Genomic DNA, 23096 nt, shown 5'->3' on the forward strand with positions numbered 1-23096 from the left:
CCGTGCCCAAGTGTCCGGGGCCGCCCCGTGCCGCCCCGGCCCGGCCCCGCAGCCGGTACGGCGAGGACGGGCCCCGCGCCCCCGGCTCCGCCGCCCCGGGCAGGAGCCTCGGGGGCTGCCCCGCCTCTCCGGGGCCGCTCCGAGGGTCGCGGGGGGGGGGGGGGCTGCCCGCTGCGGGGTGGGGGGCAGCCCCGGGCCTTCCCCCGGACAGCCCAGCCCTCCCCGCCCGCCCGTGGAGGGTCTCCGAGCCTTGCTCCCACCCGCGTGGCCGTGGCCGCTGGGTCCCACCAGCCCGGGAGCACCGAGCTCCCCGTCCAGGCTGGGGGACCCACGGCAGCCCCGCGCACAGGGACGGGGCTGCTGTCACCCTTCGGAGCGGCTCTCCGGGCACGGCAAGCCAGAGAATGCAAAGGCGCAGGCAAGGGCAGGGCTGCCCGAGGGCCCCCCCGCTCCTGGTTTCTTGGCCACCCCTGTCCCAACCTCCTCCTCACCCCCGGGGCCGGGGGGCAGCCAGCTCTGGAGGGTGCGGAAGAGAAACCTTCAGTGACCGTTTGCTCCTTCCACTCCTCCCTCCCAGCACTCTTCCAGAGGCTGCAGCAGGATGGCTGGAGAGACGTCCCCCCCTTGGCTATCCTGCCTGTGCTGGATGTGCAGCGGCCCCCAGACCCACAAGGCAGCCGTGACCACAGGGGAGGCCCAGGCCCAGGGGGTCCCATCCCGCAGGGTTGGGGTCTGCCCAACCCTGTGGGGAGCCCTGCTGTGAGCACACGCTGCCGGCGCCTGGAGCTTCTTCCTGGAGTGCAGTGTGGGGGGAGGCCGAGGGCTGGTGAGCAGCTGGAGAGGCGGATCTATGGGGAGCTGCTTCATTTGAGGTTACGCAGGACCAGCTATAATGACAGCTGGTGTGAGGTGGACATGAGGGTGTGAGAGGGACATGCTGGTACCCCAACACTTTCCCCCAAGAGACGAACCATGGTGAGAGCCCAGCAAATGCTTTATTGCCAAGGGCAGCAATTCCCTCAGCCCCTGGGCAGCAGAGATGGAGGCTGCCTCACTGCATCCCATACCAGATCGGTCCATACCGACAAGCAGGTCGTTGGCGCCAAGAGCCAGCGCCGGCACCAGCTGCCCAGCCTAGGGCCACACAGGGGATGGAGAGAGCTTGACAGCCCAGCCTGCAGGACAGGGACATTCCCTTAGCGCTAATGCATTGTGCCATGCTCTGAGACCACCACCCTAAATACTGCCCATGTAGCTCTCGCCAGGCCTGGTGGTCTGCAGACAGCCTGGGGATGTTGCTGGCTCCTCCTCAAGGTCCCCCTCTGCTCCTGCTCCCTCGGGCCGGTGCTGCGCAGGATGGGGGCTCAGCCCGTCCTATGGCACTGCCTCCCGGTGCCCACACCTAACGCAGCGTCCTCAGAGGAGACGTCCCAGGAGCCGAGCGCCAGGAGAGCTGCCCCAGACCACTGGCAGGTCAATGAAGCCCAGCTTGCTGTAGAAGCTCAGCTGCTGCTGGTCAGTGGCACTGACCTGGCAAAACACTCCCCGCGACCCTGGAAGGGAGGTGAGAGGTCAGGCCCGTACCACTGGGAACCCAGCACTGGGGCTAGGGGCCAGTGGCTGGAACCCCCTCCGCAAGGGGTCATCCTCTCCACTACCCTTTGGCACTGGGTGCCTGCGTGATGCCCCGAGACATAGGTCCACCTGTCCCCCAGTGCAAGGGGAGGGCACGGTGCCTGGGAGCTGGGGCCAGACTGCGTCAGAGAGGGGACAGGGAGCCCCGGTGAGGGCTACCCCAGCCCCGTGCTGAGACGTGGGGTGCAGGGGGGGCTGGCTCCCAGCTCTGGGGTGGGCAAGGGAGCAGTCGGGATGGGGTTGTGCTGGATCAAGGGGGCCTCAGTCCTCCTCAGCATGGGGAGGTCATGCTCACCGTTGGCCCTGAGTGCGCTCAGCAGGCAGATGGCCAGGCTGCGGCTGGCCCCCACGTCCAGCACGCGGGGGGCCGTGCCCAGCTGCACCAGGGAGGGGAAGCGCCGCAGCACAGGCAGGGGCACAGCCGGTGGCTCTGCGTGGAAGAAGAGCAGTGCTTCGTCCAGGGCATCCTGCAGGAGACAAAAACAAGTGAGGGAACCCCCTCCACCCCCCCATACCCGCTCCCCTCTGCTCCAGGTGCCCCCTCACCTGTCCCAGAGCTGGGGCACCTCCGCCCAGGTCTCGGGGGTACTTGTGCCGTGTGGCCGGCAGCCAGCTGCTGTCTCGCTGTTGCAGGAAGCCTTCAGCGCAGAGTGCTCCAGCTGCGTAGCCGCACAGACCACCCTCATCCTCCAGCACAAACGTGTACTCGGGGCTCAGGCTCAGGAAGCTGCCCAGCAGCCTGCCAGCCAGAGCAGGAGCACTGCTGAGCTGCTGCCTGGAGCCCAGCCTGCCCCAGGGAAAGCTCAGACCAGCCAGCCTCCTCCCTCCTGCCCTGGCAGGACAGCACCCCGGCGCCCACCGGACCATCCCTTTGAGACCCCCCCCAGCAGAAGCCCTCAGCCAAGCGGAGACACCGCAGCCCGCCTGCAGCCAGGCTGGACAGTGGGTCCATCCCCACGGCGGCTGCCACAACCCAGCTGGACATTAGCGCAGGGACTGCCCCCCCTACCCCCTCCCGCAGGGTTAGGCCACCGCCAGCCATGGTGCAGGCAGAGCTGGTCCCCACAGGGATGCGAGGAGAGGCCACCGCCTCACACCGCGGCCCCGCGTCACCCAGCACGTGGCCGGGCTCACCACACGCCTGGCAAGTGGGAGCCCCAGAAGGGCCACGTCTCACCTGTCACCGAGGAGATCGGGGTGGGCCGCAAGGATCTCTGCGACTTTGGGGTCACAGTCCAAACTCTCCCGGCACATTCGGTAAAGCTCTCCCTGGAAGACCCAGATCCGCCTCAGCCCTGGCTCTGCCTGCCCTGCCCAACCCCTGCCCCTCAGCCGCCTGCCGCCCCCGCCACAGCCCCTGCCGCAGCACGGTGTACCCGCAGCTGCCCGAGTTGACCATAAAGAGGGACCGCAACCAGGGCTGTGGCCTCCAGCGCGTCCTGGCCAGGGGAAGGTATGAAGGTGTGTGCTTCGGCCACCCAAGGGCGCTGGCGTCTGTGCCAAGTGATGCACTGTGCACCACCTTCTGCTGGCCTCTGAAGCTTGTTACCACAGCACAGCAACGCTTCAAAATGAGAAATCGCCGTTCCAGTCAGGCACCCCAGAGCAGCAGCTGCTGAAGAAATGCTGCTCGCCCCAGGACAGAGCATGCTCAGAGCAGCCAGAATGGCAGCAAAACCAATACTGAAACTGAGGTCTCCACAGAGCATGTGCAAAGTGGGACATCTCAAAATTTCCCATCTTGGTCAGATTTGAGTTTGCTGCTGCTCACAGGATCAACGAAAAGAACATCCCGATAAGAGCATTGCTTCTCAAAGGAAAGGCTGCCCCATCACTGAACAACAAGAGCAGGACCACGCACTTCTGAGCACCATTCCCAGAATGGGCTGAAGTGCTTAGCTGGATTTTTCTCTCAAAGCTTCACTGGACACAGACGTTCAGCTCGTTAAAGTTTAGCCTGATCAGATGAAATCTGACAACAGGCAATTGAAAACAAGCCCTTGCAATGGGAATTGCTGGCAGCTGCAGCCTGATATAATCTGCTCTCATGCGCTTGCAACTCCTCCTCTGTTAGTTACAAGCACTGCAGCTGTGCGTTGCCGCGTACTGTATTTAGCAGGGATGTGCAGTTGTGTCCATGATGGCTGGATTTGCAGCGTTAGCATTTCCTTTAGCTAGGAGAAGCAGCAGGGTGAGGGAGCAGGGTGTTCACTGCAGACTGTGTGGTACGTGGGGAACCCAGGGCTCTGCTGGATTTGGCAGCAGTTTAACTTGGGTGTTCAACACCTCCAAATTCTCCCTTTCCCTCCCCATCCCATCAAACTGCTGGGATGTCAAACAGAGCCAGGGGGCTGGCAGCAAGCAGGTCATGGCCAACAGAAGCTGCTACCTCTCCAGCAGGGAATCATCCTGTCAACTGGATGAGTGTTTGAAGAAGGGACTGATTTGGAGATGAACCTCAAGAAGCTCAGGCAGTGCCCAGAGCTGCAGACTGATGAAGGCTGCGGGAGGTTGCCATTCAGACTTGCCCTGTTCTGGATCTTTCCTGGCATCTGCTTGCGGCCACCGCTGGAGATCAGCGCTGGGGGTGTTTTGGAGGTCGCCCTCGCAACCTGGCAACCTCGAGTCTGTACCAGTTTATCTGTGGCTGTGCCTGCTGCTCAGTTCTGAGCTGCGTCTCCCTCCCCTGCTGCTGGCTGCCAGGAGGGACTCTGCCCAGGTGCTCATCGCAGGGAGGTGGGTGATGGTCCCTGCAGAGGCCACGGGCCACAAGACCCCCTCTCCAGCCCAGGGGGCTGACGCGCTGCTGGACACGGCCCCAGGTGACCTGCCCCAGGCTGGCCTGCTCTGAGCCGGGGCTGGACCCCAGAGGTCCCTTCCCACCTGCATCGCCCTGCACTGCAAGCTCAGTCTTGGGGTCAGCAGCAGACGAGCATGTATCTCGTTAGCGCACGTATAGCACAGGCCATGCAAAGGTGACTTCGGCCAGTGGGTCCAACCTTGTCCAGGGGAAGCAGCGGGCGCAGGAGGTACAGCTGGCTGGATGGGAAGAGCGGAGGTGGGTGGTAGAAGAGGTCACAGCTGTTCCCCACGGGTAGCAGTGCCTGGAAGAGATGCAGTCCGTCAGGGAGCGGGTTGTTCTGCCTCCAAACCTTGTCTTGGAGGCAGCAGGAGGAGGGTCCCTCTGAGGCACCCTAAACCCCAGGAGCCACAGCCAAGGCGCAGAGGCCTGGGGCAGCTCTGCCTTCCCAAGCTTGCAGCAACCCAGTGGCAGAGCCAGGAGCAGCAGCTGGGATCCTGGCTTAGCAACAGCTCTTTCAGCCCCCACAGATATGGACATGTTCTCACCTGCAGCTCTCCAAAGAGGCCCCCACGACGCGCCCAGGGCTCAGCGTCCCCCCCTAGCAAGATCGGGGCAGTGATGCTCTGGCACCCTGGAGGCAGCAGGAGAGAGACACATGCGAGGTGAACAAATACCTGCTGGGCCAGGGGGAGATCAGCCTCCATCACACAGCAACATCACGATCCACACTGGTCACAGCTCCAAGGATCTGCCCCCACAGCTGTGCAGCCCGGGCACAGGACCTCACCTGGGCTCGGGCAGCCAGCCCCATGCATTAGGGTAGCAACACACCTTCCGCAACAGGGCTTGAAGCGGGGGAATGGGGAAAGGAATGTTCTTGCCTCCATGAAAGGTGTAAGGTAAAGACATAGCTCCTGGCTATGGTTGGAAAGCTGCAGGCTGCCACAGAGAGCAGCACGCTGCTTTGCTGCCCAGCCAGCCAGCTCTGCAGTGCCTGTGGGAACTTGCTCTGCATGCAGCTGCTTCCCTGCAGAAGTGATTCAAGGCACATGGCCCCATCTCACACTGAAGTTGGAGACGCTCTCAGGTTGTCCTCTGGTAACAGTTCTTGGTTTGTAAGAGGTCACAAGGCCCACAGAGCAACCAGGGAACCCTAAACCAGAGGAACAGGGGCTTCCGAAGTGATGCACGGGCATTCAAAATCCAACCTCACCTCTGTCACCCAGGCCATTACTGCTCCCAGTGGCCCATGGATCCCTTTTGCCAGAAAGGCTAAGGGGTCCTTGGATTAAAAGGGCTGAGGAACCATGTCCTAAAAATAGACATTTATTCCAGATCGTGAGAGATGGTGAAGAGCTGCTCCGATGACTGCCCTGTCCCCAGCAGCAGTGCCCCATCCTGCCTTGGTGTGTCAGGACACGCAGGGGTGCCAGCCTTCCCATGGCCATTCCCGCTCCGCTCGGCAGGCAGAGCGTGGGAAAGGGCAGCCCGGTGGTGAGTGCTGGCTGCTGCTGCGGGGCTGGAGGTGACGGAGGGCAGCAGCCAGGCCCCCACCGCCCAGGTGGGTAAGCCAGGGCAGCGCTGGTACTTACAGCCAAAGCAGCTTCCCCAGGTCCCCTTGGGGTCAGGGTCGCAGAGGAGATGGCCATCTGCAAAGGAGGCAAGGTGGTGAGCACGCGACATGGGTCAGCAGTGGGGAAGGTGTCAAGGGAAGGTACACTCCCAAGAGAGACCCTGGCCCCCCTGGCTAGACACAGGGACCCCAGACCTCTGGGAGGGGGTCCCAGACACCTTCACCTCTTTAGGGGGGGAAACAGTGGATCACCACAGAACAAGCTTCAGATGCCCTGGGTGTGCCGCAGTGCCCAGGGTCCCCTGCACTTCAACATGGCTGGATTTGGCCAGGGTGCGAATACGCGCTACGGGGCCACAGGGGCTGGCTCAGGGCTGGCATCAGCCACGTACCCAGCCAGAGGACGAAGGCACTGGCAGCCAGCAGCATGTTGCGGATGTCCCAGAGGTAGGGGTGGAGGTCGTAGAGCAGCGCCTGCCCGGTGCTGCTGACGAAGCGGCTGTGCAGGCGGCACGTCTGACTGCAGAGCAGCTGGAAGGACTGGGCTCGGCCACGCCACTGTGTGCCCTGTGGATGGACCGGGCTGTCAGCGCAACCGTGACAGGCACCGTCCCGCAGCAGTGCCCGGACCAGCCTTACCCCGCAGGCATCGGTTGCCGTGGCCGGGACCCCCACGCTGAGGCTGTTTGCCCGGAGCCACCGAAAGTGCTCCAGGAGATGCTGCGCCAGTGGCCCATGGTGATAGGGCAGGTAGAAGAGCTCCACCAGCGTCCGCACCTCCCCCAGAGTCAGCGGTGCCATGGGGCTGGATCTGGCCTCCTCTGGGGTCAGTGGTGCTGTGGGGATGGACCTGGCCTCCTCTGGGGTCAGCAGTGCCGTAGGGACAGACCCAGCGTCCTCTGAGGTCAGCGGTGCTGTGGGGATGGACCTGGCCTCCTCTGGGGTCACCGGTGCCATGGGTCTAGACTTGGCCTCCTCTGGGGTCACTGGTGCTGTGGGGCTGGTCCTGGCCTCCTTGGGGGTCAGTGGTACCGTGGGGCCAGACCCAGCCTCCTCCAGGGTCAGCAGGGCCATGGGGCTGGACCCAGCCTCCTCTGGGGTCAATGGTGCCATGGGGCCAGGGCTAGCACCAACCTCATCAGTGAGCGGTGCTGGGGAGCCGGGGCTGGCGCCAGCCCCACCAGTGAGCGGTGCTGGGGAGCCGGGGCTGGTGCCAGCCCCACCAGTGAGCGGTGCCGGAAGGCCAGCACTGGTACCAGCTCCAGGCCCTGGAGGTGTCTGGGGCATGTCAGCCCTGCTGTCCTCAGGCTGGGTACTGCTGGGGGGCTGGGGGGGGCTGCCACCCCCTGTCCTGGCATCACTGGTGGGTAGGGGAATGTTCTGGCTGGTGTTGGCCCCATTGCTGCAGCACATGGATGGGCCTGGACTGTGGAGGGTCTCGGTGGCCACCGGGGTTCCTGCAGACTGGGCACTCCCAGCCATGCTGGGCAGAGCAGAGGAGGGCTCACAGGTCTCTCTGCTCCCCATGGCGAGCTGGTCCCCATTCCCTGTGGGGCTTTGCCGACTGCTAGCGAGGGTCCTGCTCCCACTGCCCTTCTCGGGCTCCGAGGTCACCTTCTTCCTTTCCTCCCCTGGTGCCACACCGCAGGGCTCAGGGCCATGCTGGTCTGCCCCACTGGGAACAGAGTCATGGGGCTGGGGTTCGGGCATGGCCTCGTGTCCTCTCGCTGTGCCAGGCTGCAGCCTCATTCCTCCCTTGAGGCTGACGCTGGGGTGTCTTGGGGTCCTTCCTCCTGGCAGAAAGGAGCAAGGGGGCAGCACCTTTGGCACCTGCATGGAAACTGCTGCCCGTGGGGCAGGAGAGCCCTGGGGGTGGCTGTGCCAGGAAGCTCCATCTCCAAGCTGGCAGGGACCAGGGAGGTGCCAGGACCATGGCTTTGCATCACTCTGTGCTCTGGAGTTCAGGCCTCCATGACTGGTGAGGCCACAGGCTTTGCAGAGGCAAACACTGCAAAACACCAAGCTTGCAACCTGGCTGAACTCCTCTTCCAGAGCCGTATCTTGGCCCAGGCTCCCACGCTGCCAGCCAAGGAGACACCCTTTTGGGATGCAGCCAGGGCAGGAGCACCCACAAGGCAGCATGGTTTGATGGATGCCCACACCTGCCCACCATGACACACACAGACCCCGCTGCCGCAACAGCCAGAGCACCCTATCCAAACGGGCAGGACATGGGGCTCCCTCAGTCCACTGAGCTCCCAGCAGAGCCAGTCCAGTGCTCCAGAGGGGGTAAGGGATGCTGCACAGTGGGAGTTCATCACCTACCTGGCTCCAAGGCCTGCCGGTTTATCTCAGCAACCCAGTCATGCAGCGCCAGCTCCAAGGCGTCCTGGGGGCTGTAGCTCCCCTCCTCTGAGCCTTGGCTGTCCTCCAGGGCTGTCGCAGTCTCCATCCCTAAGGAAATGGAGCTCATCAGCCTGGGCAGACCCACTCTTTGCTTGACGGAGCTATCCCATGCCACACTGAGGGCGGGCATTCCCCCCTCCAAAGAGATGCCCCCAGGATGGATCCCCTGCTCTGGGATGTCAGGTAGTGCCCAGCCAGGTGAGACACCTCATGCAGGCTGCCATGCAGGAAAGCCTGCAGGGCCGTGGCAAAGATGGGCAGTGATGGGCAGGCCCTGCCCTGGGTGCACAAGCTCACTGCCAGCACTGGGGCTCCATGTACGGAGCTGTCTGGGGCGCTGAGACCAGGTACCTGCATGATCAGCGTGGGCACAGCTCCTCAGCTCGCTCCGAAACCAGCTGCCCAATGTGTGTATGGGGATGAAGTTGGCCTGGAGTTCACAGTTGGGGTTGAGGAGCAGTCCATGGAGCCTGGACATGAGGCCAGGGGCACGTCCCATGTAGGGGCCCAGGAAGACACGTCTGCAGTCATAGTCGTTGGCATACAGGTTGTCCCAGATGACGGGGCGGCGCTGCAGGACACCCTCCACCTCCTCCAGCTGCGTGGCTGAGAGCTCCTGTGACACCACCTTTGGGCCTGGAGCATCACGGCACGGACGTGCATGGAGCACACAGGCAGCGCAGTCCATCATGCACACTCGCAACAGGGACATGCGCACATCTGGGCACCGAGCATGGAGATGAGGGTCGAGACACCCCACCCCACCCTCCCTAGCCAGGAGGAGAGCAGACCCACAGCCTGACCCATTGCCTGCCTGGCCGGGGCTGCGTACCCCAACGCTGAAAGGCACCGCGGTGGGGCCACTCGTTGGCGCGTCTCCCGGGACAGAGCCCATGGCTGCAGGGTTTGCAGACACTGGCTCTTGCTGAGAAGCTGTGCAGGACCACACACCCCACAGAGCCAGGCCAGGTGCTCACCTGTCCAGATGACACCGATCCCTGGGAGCAGCTCCTGGCCGATGGTCAGCAAGTAGCAGGACTGGCTGGGACTGGGAGAGCACAGAGAGCTGCAGTACTCTGGGGAGAGAGCACAGAGCATCCCTTGAGGGGCAGAGAGAGCAGGAGAGGAGAAGCTGCCTAGAATCAATGGATAGGGGCTGGGAAGATGTGTGGTGCAGGGAATATGGCATGTGCAGCTGCTGAAGCACCAGCCCATCTACAGCCTGGTCCTGTCCTAATCCTGAGATCTCCAGGGCTCCCGCAGGAGCATGAAGGGACTGGGGGGGAGCTGTGGAGGCTATCAGGGCACTCAGCTCTCAGCAGATAGAGGTGCTGGCTGCAGCCAGCCAAAGGGCACCCGTCTGCTGTGGGGTGCCATGGCTGGCCAAGCACTGGGCTCCCAGGGGTGGCTGGGGCTGCACGGCTGCAGGCAGTACCTGTAGGGCAGAAGAGGAAGACAGAGGGTTGGCCCAGCTCCTGGTACACCTCGTTGGCCACAGAGGCCTGAGCCTGCGCCAGGGAGGGGAAGACGTCTCTGTCAGCTTGGCACATGCAGGGGTCGATGTCGTCAAAGAGCAGCGCGAAGGAGTGGCACCCCATGGCAGCCACCTGCAGACACGGGCACAGGCTGCTAGGGTCCCTGGGCAGCAGAGAGAAAGGAGGCAGCGAGCCCCAGACGAGCTCCTGCCACCTGGACCCCATAAGGACAGCAGGGGTCTGGGGTGGCCAGACGGAGGGGTGGGCAGAGCGGCCCTTGCCGTGTCCCCCACGCCTGCCCAGCGGACACTGCGCACAAGGTCCAGCTGCTCCACGGGCACACGCCAGCCCCGCGGCCACGGCCCGCCTCGCTCCAAGCCCTGCGCGCAGCCACGTTTGCCGTGGGCCAGGAGCCCTTCCAAAGCAGACTCCGTGCTGCGGTGGCCCAGAGCCCGCTCCCACCGTGCCACTGCCGGGCGGCCCCACTTGCCGCCCGCCACATCTGCTCCCCTCCGCGCTGCACCCACACGTCTACCTGCAGCGCGGGGAGCCCCGTGGCAGGAGCAGAGGCTGGCAGAGCCTCGGGAGGAGCCTCGCCGCATGGCCGGGCAGGGGCTCCCTGTGCCAGGGCTGGCTGGGGGCAGCCGGAGAGGCGGCCAGGCTTGGTGCAGGACAGGGCAGCTGCTGCCTGGGCTGTGCCGCAGGGAGGAGGAGCAGCCGCCCACGGAGCAAACCCACCGTGCTGGCGGCTCTGTACCCTCCCTGGGGACCAGGGGCTCAGCACCAGCCTGCATCGGCCTCTGGTGCTGCCCAGCAAGCTCTGGGGCTTGGTCGGTCCCTCTCCTGTCCCCAGCGCTGCCTGCTAGCAGTCAGGCATCCACGGAGCCCTTGGCTCTCTGTCACGGTGACAGGGACAGCACGTCTGCCACCAGGCACCCCACAGAGCTGCTCCCTGATGTGCATCAGCAGGAGGGGTTTACAGCCCCCCAACAGCCTTTGGGGTGGCCATGGGGCCCACACACAAGCATGCGTGCCCCTCGCCTGGGAGCAGTGGGGTGAAGGAATGGCCCACGGTACCTGCCTGAGTTTTTCCTGCAGCAGGAGCCGATCCCCGGCACTTGAAAACACCATGTCCTGACCAGCAGAAATGGCGAAAACAAACTCCACACCCTGCTCTTGGGCAGCTTCGATGAGAGACCGCATGCGGGCTGGGGACAAAGCAGAGGGGGTGCTGTGAGTGCTGGGAGGCAAGGGATGGAGGGAGGCAAGGGATGGAGGGAGAGGGAACCATGGTGGCCCGAAAGGAAGGAGCTGAGGGCATTGGGAGGCATGAGAGAGCATCTGGAGGGGAGAGGCCCAGGGGAGACAGTTTCCAGCCCCTTGGGACACAGGGTCTGCGGGCCCTGGCATATTGTCAGAGACCCACGCGGGGAGCTCCCCATGCTGGGTGGGCTCCTAGGTGATTCCATGTGATGGGCAGGGTCTGGGGAGGCTCCTTGTACCAGGCGGGGTCTGGGGGGTCTCCTTGCACTAGGCAGGGCCTGCGGGGCTCCCTGCAGCGGGCAGGTTTCTGGCAGGAAGAGCGGTAACGGCCAGCCTGACCCTGGATGAGGTGCAGACCGTGCTTCACCCTTGAGGACCCAGGACACCTGCAGCCCACCCGTGCTGGGGCCCAGCAGAGCCGCTACCTGCCTCATGCTCTGTGTAGGGCTCTCGCCAGAGCAGCCGGTGCTTCAGCTCGTCCTTGGGTGCATACATGTAGCAGTTCAGCCCCCAGCGTTTCAGCCTGTGCAGCAAGGACAAGGGGTCACCCAAGGCTCCAGGTGGGCAATTTCCACAGAGGCATCCGGGCAGGTGCCAGCCCGCAACACCAAGAGCTCCTCAGCACATGGCGTCCTCTCCTTCCCCAGAGCCGCACCGTGTCCTTCCGTGCTTCCAGCCTCTGCTCCCACAGAGCCCCACGGACTGTGGAGCCACAGCTTTTCGCCTGCACAGGGACCCCTGCCCTGTGTACTTTCAACAGCCACACAGAGATATAAATCTCACCCAGTGGTCCCAGTGCTGAGCCCAACGATTTGTGTTGTTTAGGGACCTCCAGACAGACAGTGCATCTGGAGGAGAAGGTCTCAGAGACCAGCAGGATGTTGCTTCCTGTGAGATGGGTTGAATTAACACCCTTGCTGCGGAAAAAGCAGGTGGGAGGGACCAGCTTAGCCTAAACAGCTTGTTTTAACCACTTCACAATGACGACAAAAAGCTCAACGTCCTGAGCAAGCAATGGAGGAGGGGTGAGTGGCCGGAGCAGCCTCCGGGGGAAGAGGGGGGATCCTTGGGGGACACTGAGGATGGGGCTGGAGCCATGGAGGGAGCAAGCTCAGAGGTCTACTGCTCCACACAGCCCCCCCAAGGGTGCAGGCAGCCCCAGCCCTGGACTCCAGCTGTGGGGCTCCATCAGGCCAAACCAGCCCTGCAGCTTTGCAGCAGCTCTCTCAGGGCTTGCAGTGAGACCTGTGGAAGCACTTAGCATCTTGTGTAAGCACGTTTGGGGTGGGTTTCTTTTCCCTTTCTCTTCAGCTGTGCTTCTAATTGTGTAATCAAGAACCAAACTTGTTTGTAGCCCAAACACGCAGGCTGCAAGGTTGCCTGTTGTGATGAGTGACTCCAGATGAAGCAGGTATGTACGAGCTAGTTGCCCCTCTGGACGTGAGGGGTCTCTGTGGAGCAGTACCAGCCGAGACTCCCTGGAGAGCTGGCACCTCACCGCTCCCCAAAGCTCAGTGTCCAGGAGTGGGGTGCGCCTGCCAGGCACAATCTGGCCTGGGGTACCCCTCTGGGAACCACACACACATGGGGAGCTACTGCAGACCCCTTCACATCACCCCCTTGAAAAGCCCATGTCCTGTCTGCAGGGTGGCCTGACTCCACCAACAGTCCCTATATGCCTGCTGCACCATTCCCAGGTCATGCCTTGATCACTTGAACAGGTCAAGACCTTCAACACCATCACTCTACAACCATTTTTGCAGCTACTGGGTCTCACTGGGGCTCTTTTGCACCCTTGCATTTTTCCATCTCCTCTCCAGTGAGACACCAGCACAGGACACAGTGCTGCAGCCCTAGCCCAGCTCTGGATATGGAGGCTGCAGCCTCCTCACAACCTGCAACCTCTGGGCTGTCCCTTGCCTGCCCTGGTCTCACTTTCCTCACACTGCAGCCAGATGTGCCCCGCATCACCTGCCCAGCTCCTGCACAAACACCTTTTTTTGGCTGTGTTAGGTGGCGTTTCAATGGAAGGGGGCCCAGAGCAGGCTGTGTGTTTACTGCTGGGATGATGTGTGTGCCACATGCCACTGCGACCTGACAAAAGGAAGTCAGGCAAAAATGCCAGGAGGCCTGCATGGATGAATAAGGAGCTCCTGGACAAACTACAACACAAACCAGAAACCTACAGAGGGTGGAAGCAAGGACAGGTAGCCTGGGAAGAATACAGAGAAATTGTCTGAGCAGCCAGGGATCAGATTAGGAAAGATAAAGCCATGATAGAATTAAATGAGGCCAGGGACATCAAGGGCAACAAGAAAAGCTTCTATAGGTACGTCAGTGATAAAAGAAAGACAAGGGAAAATGTGGGCCCTCTCCGGAAGGAAAGGGGAGACCTGGTTACCCGGGACATGGAGAAGGCTGAGGTACTCAACGACTTTTTTGCCTCAGACTTCACCAGCGAGTGCTCCAGCCACACCGCCCAAAATGCAGAAGGCAAAGGCAGGGACTGGGAGAACGAAGAACTGCCCGCTGTAGGAGAAGATCACGTTCGAGACCATCTAAGGAACCTGAAGGTGCACAAGTCCATGGGACCTGATGAGGTGCATCCATGGGTCCTGAGGGAACTGGCAGATGAAGTGGCTAAGCCACTATCCATCATATTTAAGAAGTCATGGCAGTCCAGGGAAGTTCCCACTGGCTGGAAAAGCAGAAACATAACCCCCATTTTTAAAAAGAGAAAAAAGGAAGAACCGGGGAACTACAGGCCAGTCAGTCTCACCCCTGTGCCCGGCAAGATCATGGAGCGGATCCTCCTGGAAACTATGCTAAGGCACATGGAAAATAAAGAGGTGATTAGTGACAGCCAACATGGCTTGACTAAGGGGCAAACTGAGCCTGACAAATTTGGTGGCCTTCTACAATGGGGTTACAGCGCTGGTGGACAAGGGAAGAGCAACTGATATCATCTACCCAGACTTGTCCAAAGCATTTGACACTGTCCCACACAACATCCTTGTCTCTGATTTGGAGAGACATGGTTTTGACGGATGGACCATTCGGTGGATAAGGAATGGGCTGGATGGTTGCACTCAAAGAGTTGCGGTCAATGGCTCATTGTCCAAGTGGAGACCAGTGACGAGTGGCATTCCTCAGGGGTCAGTGTTGGGACCAGCGCTGTTTAACATCTTTGTCAACAACATGGACAGTGGGACTGAGTGCACCCTCAGCAAGTTTGCTGACCACACCAAGCTGTGTGGTGTGGTCAACACGCTGGAGGGAAGGGATGCCATCCACAGGGACCTTGACAGGCTTGAGGAGTGGACCCGTGCGAACCTCATGAAGTTCAGCCCAAGCACAAATACAGGCTGGGTGGAGAATGGACTGAGAGCCGCCCTGAGGAGGACTTGAGGGTGTTGGCTGACAAGAAGCTCAACATGACCAGGCAATGTGCGCTCGCAGCCCAGAAAGCTAACCATAACCTGGGCTGCATCAGAAGAATTGTGACCAGCAGGTTTAGGGAGGTGATTCTCCCCCTGTACTCCACTCTGGTGAGACCCCACCTGGAGTACTGCGTCCAGCTCTGGGGCCCCCAGCATAAGAAGGACATGGACCTGTTGGAGCGAGTCCAGAGGAGGGCCACAAAGATGATCAGGGGACTGGCACACCTCTCCTATGAGGAAAGGCTGATAGAGTTGGGGTTGTTCAGCCTGGAGAAGAGAAGGCTCCGGGGAGACCTTACAGCAGCCTGCCAGTACCTAAAAGGGGCCTACAAGAAAGCTGGAGAGGGACTTTTTACAAGGGCAAGTAGTGATAGGACAAGGGGTAATGGTTTTAAACTGAAAGAGGGTAGATGTAGATTAGATATAAGGAAGAAATTCTTCACTGTGAGGGTGGTGAGGCGCTGGACCAGGTTGTCCGGAGAGATTGTGGATGTCCCATCCCTGGAAGTGCTCAAGGCCAGGTTGGATGGGGCTTTGAGCAACCTGGTCTAGTGGAAGGTGTCCCTACCCATGTCAGGGGGGTTGGAACTAGATGATCTTTAAGGTCCCTTCCAACCCAAACCATTCTAGGATTCTATTCTATGACACAGACCTCCAGAGGCAGCTGCTGTGCACGCCCTGCCAGGGAGGCTCGCAGAGCAGCTCCAGAGAGCCTGCACCCCTCTCTGTCACACACAGTTAACATGGGGTCCAGCACTGCCACTGTAACAGGGACGAGGATTCGTCAAGGTGCAGCATCTGGCATCAGCAGTAACTCTGCTTTAACTGAAGTCCTTTTGCAAGGAATCCACGAGCTGCTGGCATTAGAATCACAGAATGTTCTGGGAACTTGGGACTGCAAGATTTTTGCCAAGCCCTGCAAGTGGAAAGCCCCAGAGTGCTGAAAAACTGAGTGCTGAAGCAGAGCTTTGGCAGGGTGGGCAGCAGAGCTGGGCAAGCATGAACGCGTAGCAGGATGCTGCGCCTGTGCAGTTTGCAGGTGGCAAAGACCAAGTAAGTGGAGAATAAAGGAGCAAATACAGCACTCAGATGGAGTGATTTGAAATGGCTGTTAAGCTGGGCTTCAGCAGGCAGTATACTTCTTAATACAGCCAAGCATAAAGTCCTACCTAGGTAAAAGAATACAGAAGATAAGGTGTGTGAAGTAATGACTTAACATAATGAGCAATTAGTTGAACGGGAGTGTCCTCTGCAATGCCACTGGTAACTCAGCATAAGAGAAAGCCCTAGACGAATCACTGCAGTGTGTCAGGTGGGACTAACGAGATTCGGTGACCTCTGTGCTAGCTGCAGATGCGGAGATGCTGAGAACAGTCTAGAGGGAGTCTGTCAAGGAGCCGCACACACAGACACAGGTGGAAAGCCTGCAAGCAAGAGTCTTGGAGTACAGTCTGCTCATCTCCCTAGGGGAAATCCTCAGCCCGCCAACGCGCCGGAGGAGAGAAAAGCCACACCCGGAGTCAGGGACACGGCAGGGTCCAGGGGTGACTCACGGGGACATGCATGCGGGTGAGATGGGAGGGGAAATGTCTCCAGCTCTCCAGATGCTCCACTGCAGTCAGAGCTGAAGGGAAGCAGGTCTGACAGAGATCAGGGCCTGCCTGCTTCAGGAGATCACACTGCAGCAACATAAGGCCCTTTCTGGCCTCAAAAAGCACAAATTCTTTCCAGAATCTCCCCAGCAATCCAAGACGCACTGGAAATTATCAGGACAGGGCAGACACCTCCCTAGACAGCTCTTTTGGCACTCCTGTATGAAAGCCATCTGATATATTCATTTATTTTTATTTATCCTTCTTCGCAGACAATGTTTTACATTTTCCCACGATGAACAGACTGGGAAGCGTATCATGTACCACATGATACAAGTGCCTCATCTTGTTTCTTTCCAGAGAAGAAAAACAGCAGTGAACATACCGCTCACATGTGCAAACATGTGAACATACATCCCGGTCCAGTACCAGACAAAGCCATCATTAGACTTTTTCATTCCTAATATACTTTAAAACATCACATCTTGTTTTCCTTCCTGTATGTTTTCCCCAAATTTTCTAAGCTACATTTTTCTGTATCTGCATCTCTAGTCCCTGCATTATGGTCCTTACTTGCACTTGTGACTGCCCACACTGTCATCAGCACACTCTCACAGCATGACTGGCACATATCCCACACAGTGCACGGCTGCCAGTGCCATCACCAGCACAGTCATCGGTACACGGCCCTGCCGTCTCTGGCCCACTGCCCAGCCATCACTGGTGCACTGCCCACGCTGTCACCAGTGCACTGCCCGGCCATCACCGGTGAACTGCCCACACTGTGACCAGCACACTCTCTACACCACCCCCAGTGTACTGCCCGTGCCATCACCAGGGCAGTACCCACAGTGACCAGTGTGCCGCCTAGGCTGTGACCATCGTGCTGCCCATGCTGGATGCTCCACAGGGGCCCCGCAGGGCCCCAGTTCATCAGTGGCAAGTCCTGTCAGTGCAGCTCATCCCACTGATGGCCAGTGCATGGGCACCAGCTGCTAGGAGAAGGCTTTTTCTTGTCTGCACACATCAACTCCCATCCCAAGGTTATTCTCACAACCAGCCAGTGATAGATCCTGCCCACATCCTTCTATCACAGGGACACATGGTGACACACAGACATACATGGGGACTCACAGGGATGCAAGGGCCACCTCCACAGCAGGCAGGGCTGCGAGCGCACATTGCCTGGTCATGTTGAGCTTCTTGTCAGCCAACACCCCCAAGTCCTCCTCAGGGCTGCTCTCAGTCCATTCTCCCCCCAGCCTGTATCTGTGCTTGGGCTGAACATCATGAGGTTCGCATGGGTCCACTCCTCAAGCCTGTCAAGGTCCCTGTGGATGGCATCCCTTCCCTCCAGCATGTTGACCGCACCACACAGCCTGGTGTGGTCAGCCGACTTGCACAGGTGAATAAAGTGGCCACCTGTGCCCATGGTGGAGTGATGCGGGTTTGCTGTGCTGTCTGTTTCCACAATGATAAGCCTGGCTCCAGTGAGGCTGGGCTGGCTGGAAGCACCCACCCAGTGTCCTTGCTGCGAGCGCAGGGTGGTGGGGACAGCAGCCCCAGGCAGGGTGAGCTGGCCGCTTGCTGCTGGTGGCAGCAGGCATGCGCTGTGCTGTCCTGCGGCCAGCACACCCACAGGGGCTGGTGCCGCGTGGCACTGCCCAGGACCGCACAGTTCAGAGATGAGGCAATGGGTGCTCGTCCTGCCAGGTCAGAACCCGAGGTGGGCTTCCAACCCACTGAACACCCCCACATTCTCTCTCCCGTGGATCTGATTTCCCATTTCCAGCCCCAGCCCCTCCACCTGCTTCCCGATACCCCTCCTGCGCATGGGCTGCCCTAGCCGACCCACACCATGCCGCAGTCAGGGCAGAGCAGCTTTTCTGGTGCCTCCAGAGGCAGCGTTTTCAGGCTTGCGTAGCCCCCACGCTCCTCTCCAAACCCTTCCCAGCTGCCATCGCTCCTCGCAAGGCATGGGGAGCAGGGTCCAACCCTGTCCCACTGACAGCTCCCCGTGGGTCTGCGCCCTCGCTGGACCACACGTGCCAGCTTTGCAGTGCCAGCATGCAGGGGCTAGCGCCCACCCAGCCCCTTCCAGGCCCCATCCCCAGACCCCATTCCCTTGGGGCGCCCAGCCCTGGCCCAGGCCCCCCAGCCAAGCACATCTGGCTGCAGCTGGGCTGTCAGAGTCCCAGCACCATCTGCCGGCACAGGGCAGCACAGCCCGCATCTGTCCGGGCGTCCTTGGGCCGCCCGTCCATCCCGCAGCCACCGCAACCGAGTCCCGGGCAAGAAGGTCTTTCCCTGGGCCGGATCCAGCGGTGCAAGAGTGCTGGGACCGAGGAGGCACCGCAGGAGCAGCGCTGGGAGAAACATGAGCCCCCTTCATCGCCATCGCCCCGGCATCCCAAAGGCAGGCCAGTCCCCGGAGCCTCCCTCCAGCATGTTTTCCCTCACTGCTCCTGCCTCCACAGCACTCCGGCTTCCACCTCATCACTGCCACGGGCTAGTACCTTCAGAGAGGAAAATTCAGGGTACTTGCCATTGAAAGAGAAGTTTCCTCTGTTCCATAGACCATGGTCTCCCATAGAAACCTATAAAAGAGGGGGAAAAAAAGTCAAGAAGCAGTTATCAGTAACTGCCTTAAAACAGAGTCTCTTTTTGTACTGTCCCTAAGTGGCTGCTCTTAAACCCAGAGATCCAGCAGTTGTTCACCTCTGGGTACTGCAGATGTCTATTATCCTGCTATTATCTTGCTGGGCATTGGTATTCAAGCAAGTGGGTATGATGTCTGTGCTTCCATTCTTCCCAGAAAGAGGCAGCTGGGAAGAATTGCACAAGGTAGCACTTAACCTGGGAGGTAGAATTTGCACAGTGAAAGCCAAGCCTAGAGGAGACAGCTGAGGGCTGGCGAAGTTATAAGACACTCTAGCATGACTTTGGGGTGCACCGAAGCACAGAGCTATTGTACATCCATCCTAGAGCTTTCTGCCTGGGGATTTTCTTCTTTACAGAGACCAGCTCTGTGTCTCTCTGCATATCTCTGTGTCTGCATAGTGTCAGGCTGTGTCAAGCAGAGCATGATCACTCCTGTATGGGCTATAAAAGCTGCTCTCTCTGTCTTTAATCACTGCACAACTCAAACTGCACCAAAATTGCACTGGCACAGCTCTCCCCTACACCCTGCAAACACACACCTGAATTGCAGCAGCAGTCATGTCCCCTAGCAAGCTGTTCATATCAGGAACACACAAACAACCTGCGGGGATGCCCACGAGTGCTGGGAATGTGACTCCACAAGACATTTCACAGACACCTTGTCTGTCCCCCACCGGAAAACACCATCTCCATAAGCTTGCAAAGGGAAAATCCAGAGAGAGAAAGCATACCAGGGAGCTTTCCAGATGTCTGCTAACAAAGACACTCATCAATGAGCACCAAGGCTGGCCGCAAGGACGTTGCCCTTCCAGAAAGTTCACATCAACAAAACCAAATGCAGGAAATACAGATCTGGAGTCAGCAAATTCCCAAGTGTTTCTTAACATTTCCACTTCTGCTGCTTGCAGGCGTTAGGTGGTTGTTGGGCACCCGTGTCTGATGCAAGCTTGAGGCTGCAGCACCACAGTCTGCCCTGTGCTCTGCAGGGAACGAGTCTGTGACTGGATATAGTGAGCAAGGGCACTGCTGGACATGCAGCACTCATTCTGCTGTTGGGACTGCTTTCAAGGAAGGGCCTTTCCTATTTCTGCATGTAGGAAGACCTGGGAGGTACGGAGTTGTCTCCAAAGCCAGTGAGAAAGAATACCCGGTGGAAGGCAAGCCACTTCACTTGGGGACAAAGGGAGAATAGGCAGGTAAATGGGTTTGTAGAGATGCAGATTTGACAGCTTCTTAAAGAGGAAGTTAAGGGGAACCTGTAAGTGTTCCAGCACAGACCTGAAATTTAGCATGAGAAGAATCTTCAGTCACTTCAAATCTCTGCAAGGTCTGGCAGCTGCAATGTGAAGTCTCACAGAAAATACATTACATCTTGAACAGTGATGGCAATTAGCCATCAAGGCAACTTACTAGTTTTGGATGAGCTCTGCATCATAGGCAACTTTTAAATCAGTCAATGCACTTTCTAGAAGACAAGGCCAACAGGAGCAGATATTCAGGGAAGTGAATGCATTCACTGAACTGGGCAGCGCACAAGGGCAGATCGCAATGACTCTGTTAGTCTGGGAGAAAGGACCAGCTCTCAGGGTCTGGCATGAGGCCAGCATTGCCCAGAAAAGCACCCGCGTTTCCCTAAAGCACCTGAGTGCTCTGGAGCTGGTCTGCCTGGGAGGGGACCCCGATGCCCTGCTCCCTTTGGCAGGAGCCCACAACACCAACCTTGGGCAATGGTGTAGTAGGCTGTGCCACAGCACACACTGAACATTATCTTCTTCGTAGATAGATCTTCTACCTGTTTGAACATCTACACGGTTATTCCACCTACTTTGAAATAATATATATTTACCTTACTAGCCATCCCCCACTGTGCATGGGGCCAAATTTGTGGCCACTCAAGGATCCCAGCAAACATTTCACCCAAAGAAATAGTTTTAAATAAATAGTTTTTCCAATAAATAAATAGTTTTTCCATTTCCCAATCCACAGGAACTCCTGCTCAGCTCACAGTGAGGTCCCAGGAGTCCCTGTACAGCACCTGCCTGCAAGTGCCTCACTCACACTTTGCTGTGAACTGACGCTGCCTTGCAAGTATGACACTCACCGCCTACACAAGCCCTGCCAGCAGCAGCTCTGTTGAAAATGTCATCCTAGTGTATTCTGCCACGTAAAGTAGCTTAAATTGTACCAGCAAGATCTGTTTGTACCTGTGTCTGCATCTCCAAAGGAGTGATGTTGGTGTTCTGCTTTTTTGAAGACAGATGGGCACTGATGAGTGATGCTGTGCATTTGTACCTCATCTCTCCCATGGCCCAGATCACTACATCAGTAACCCGTCAACACCATTACTTGCCAAATGCTGGGCCATCTGGAATGTCCCTCAGCAATTTCTTCACAACCATTAGCAACACATTGAACACATTGGGAAGCAAAGTCCCCAGGCCCCAACCATTCCCCAGCACTTCTCCTGTCCTGGGTGCAGGTCACCCAGAAGTGTCAGTCCGTCCGTGCTCTCTGGCTGCTGCTAGCAATATCTGGGGTGTCAGGAGGGAGCAGGGGGCTCTGTGTAGGACACACAACTCCTGGCCTGCCTTGGCCCCGCTACAGCTGCACCCTGCTCAGCAGTCTGCCCACCACAGCACCACCCTATGTTCCCTGCCAGGGCCTGTGCTACCAGGGTGAGGGATGCCTTTCCTTCCTCAATCTTTAGGGACCTCCTCCTCCTGGAGTGGCTCTGCCAGCAGCATCTTTGTCCTTCTCTTTCCCAGGTCAGCTTTCCTACATCGGTGATTCTTGTCTGACTCATATTTCTTTTTACTATCAACTTCCCCATCCCTGCACTTTCTATTTAATTTGTGTTTATTTGCACGGTGCTTTTGCTTCCTCCCAGGCAAGGCGGTGGGCTTCAGCAGGGTACTGTGCTGCCAGGAAAAGTGGAGATGCTTTTGCCTAGTGGGTACCAGGCCTGGTCCAGCTCCAGAGGTTCTGTGCTGCAGAAACAGGAGTTGGGGGCGAGGGGGCAGAAGGACAGGGCTGGGCCATACAGAGCTGCCGTGAGAGACCAGGCTCTTCCTGACCAGCTCTGTGCACAGCCCACGGCAGCGCAGCACTGCGGGCGGGGGGCAGGAGGGGCACACACCGGGATGCTGCCGGCACGCCCAGGGCAGAGGAAAACCACTGCGGAGTGCTAGAGGCAGCGCAGCGGGTCCCCATGCCCCACTGCGGGGAGGAGGGGGGGTGGGAGTGTCGGCTGGGCTGGGCTGGCTGCGGGGTGCAGCAGTGCTCTGGGGAAGAGCTGGGGAACTTCAATGGGGGGTGCTGGTCCCGTACCCGTGGGCAGAGGTAGGGTGCTGTGCAGGGGCCCGCCTCTCCGTCTCCCCAGTACCCGGGGTCCCGGGCGCAGCTCGGGTCCCGGCGGCCCTTCCCGGCCCCTGTTCGCTCCGGGTGGACCGGGCCAGCCCCTGCAATGCCCGGGCGGGGCACCGGCCCCAGCCGCGGCCCCGGAGGGACCTACCTTCCACCACGCCGCAGAGGAAGCGCGGCCGCCCCGCCATACGCGCGCAGGAGCGGCCCTGCCGGTGCTGGGGCGGGCGGAGGGGTGCGCGGGCGGATGGAGGGATGCGCGGAGGGATGCACGGAGGGACAGAGGGATCCGCGGAGGGATGCAGGGATGCGCGGGGGGATGCAGGGATGCGCGGGGGGATGCAGGGTTGCAAGGAGGGATGCGCGGACGGATGGAGGGACGCAAGGAGGGATGCGGGGAGAGATGGAGGCATGCAAGGAGGGACAGAAGGATGCGCGGAGGGATGGAGGGGTGCGCGGAGAGACGGCTCCACCGCCTGCTCTCCCCCGGCGGAGACGCGCCCGCCGCAGCGCAGGGGGCGGCCCCGGCGGGTGGGGCCGCGGCGGGGCCGGGACGTGGGGCGGGGCGGGGGGGCCCCCGCGGAGCCCCCGGGCAAAACCGCCCCGTGGTGGGCCAGGCGCTTCAGCCCTCCCCGGAGATCGCGCCGGGAAGAGCTGCCCGAGCCCTTCTGCCGGAGCGGGGCCGCCGCCCGGGGCGAGCCCTCAGCAGCCCGTCGGCAGCCCCCCCCCCCCCCGCCCCGGGCCGGAGCCCCCGCCCCCCGGCCACCGGGCGGGCCCGGCCCGGTGCAGCGCCTGATCCCGACCCGCAGCCCGGGGCCGGCCCGCGCTCCCGGCGCCCCGGGTGCTGCCGGCGCCGCACAGCGGGGCTGCGGCCGCCGCCGGTCGCTG

The 23096-nt window shown here is 60.1% G+C and overlaps 1 protein-coding gene across 5 annotated transcripts; it reads right to left on the reverse strand.

The window, feature by feature from the left end:
- Positions 1–976: 976 nt before the first annotated feature.
- Positions 977–22848, reverse strand: LOC128139058 (protein O-GlcNAcase-like). Of its 5 annotated transcripts, none has more exons than XM_052780992.1 (17): positions 22360–22848; positions 18733–18784; positions 11581–11678; positions 10970–11100; positions 9853–10024; positions 9395–9493; positions 8769–9053; positions 8337–8465; positions 6651–7801; positions 6404–6578; positions 6031–6087; positions 4984–5069; positions 4635–4739; positions 2813–2904; positions 2182–2374; positions 1931–2102; positions 977–1553 (listed from the first exon to the last, which is right to left on the reverse strand). In XM_052780992.1, exons 1-17 carry the CDS (start codon positions 22619–22621, stop codon positions 1417–1419), a joined length of 3396 nt encoding a protein of 1131 aa, XP_052636952.1. In that variant the 5' UTR covers positions 22622–22848; the 3' UTR covers positions 977–1416. The 5 variants fall into 5 exon arrangements, with proteins under 5 accessions (XP_052636952.1, XP_052636951.1, XP_052636953.1 ...); XM_052780991.1 differs by having other exon boundaries at positions 6651–7804; positions 22360–22847; XM_052780993.1 differs by lacking the exons at positions 18733–18784; positions 22360–22848 and having other exon boundaries at positions 6651–7804; positions 10974–11100; positions 11585–11683.
- Positions 22849–23096: the final 248 nt, after the last annotated feature.

The sequence above is a fragment of the Harpia harpyja genome, chromosome 2 (genome assembly GCF_026419915.1).
Source record: "Harpia harpyja isolate bHarHar1 chromosome 2, bHarHar1 primary haplotype, whole genome shotgun sequence".
In the NCBI taxonomy this organism is placed as follows: Eukaryota; Metazoa; Chordata; class Aves; order Accipitriformes; family Accipitridae; genus Harpia; species Harpia harpyja.

What these genes read in the sequence shown, in the direction of transcription:
- LOC128139058 (XM_052780991.1), bottom strand. Translation starts at nt 22,621, where the DNA reads ATGCCTCCATCTCTCCCCGCATCCCTCCTTGCGTCCCTCCATCCGTCC. An exon ending in CCTCTGCGGCGTGGTGGAAG is followed by an intron (nt 18,785 to 22,359) that starts GTAGGTCCCTCC and finishes CCTCTTTTATAG; the next exon opens with GTTTCTATGGGAGACCATGG. An exon ending in CGCTGCTTCCCCTGGACAAG is followed by an intron (nt 2,905 to 4,634) that starts GTTGGACCCACT and finishes TGGGTCTTCCAG; the next exon opens with GGAGAGCTTTACCGAATGTG.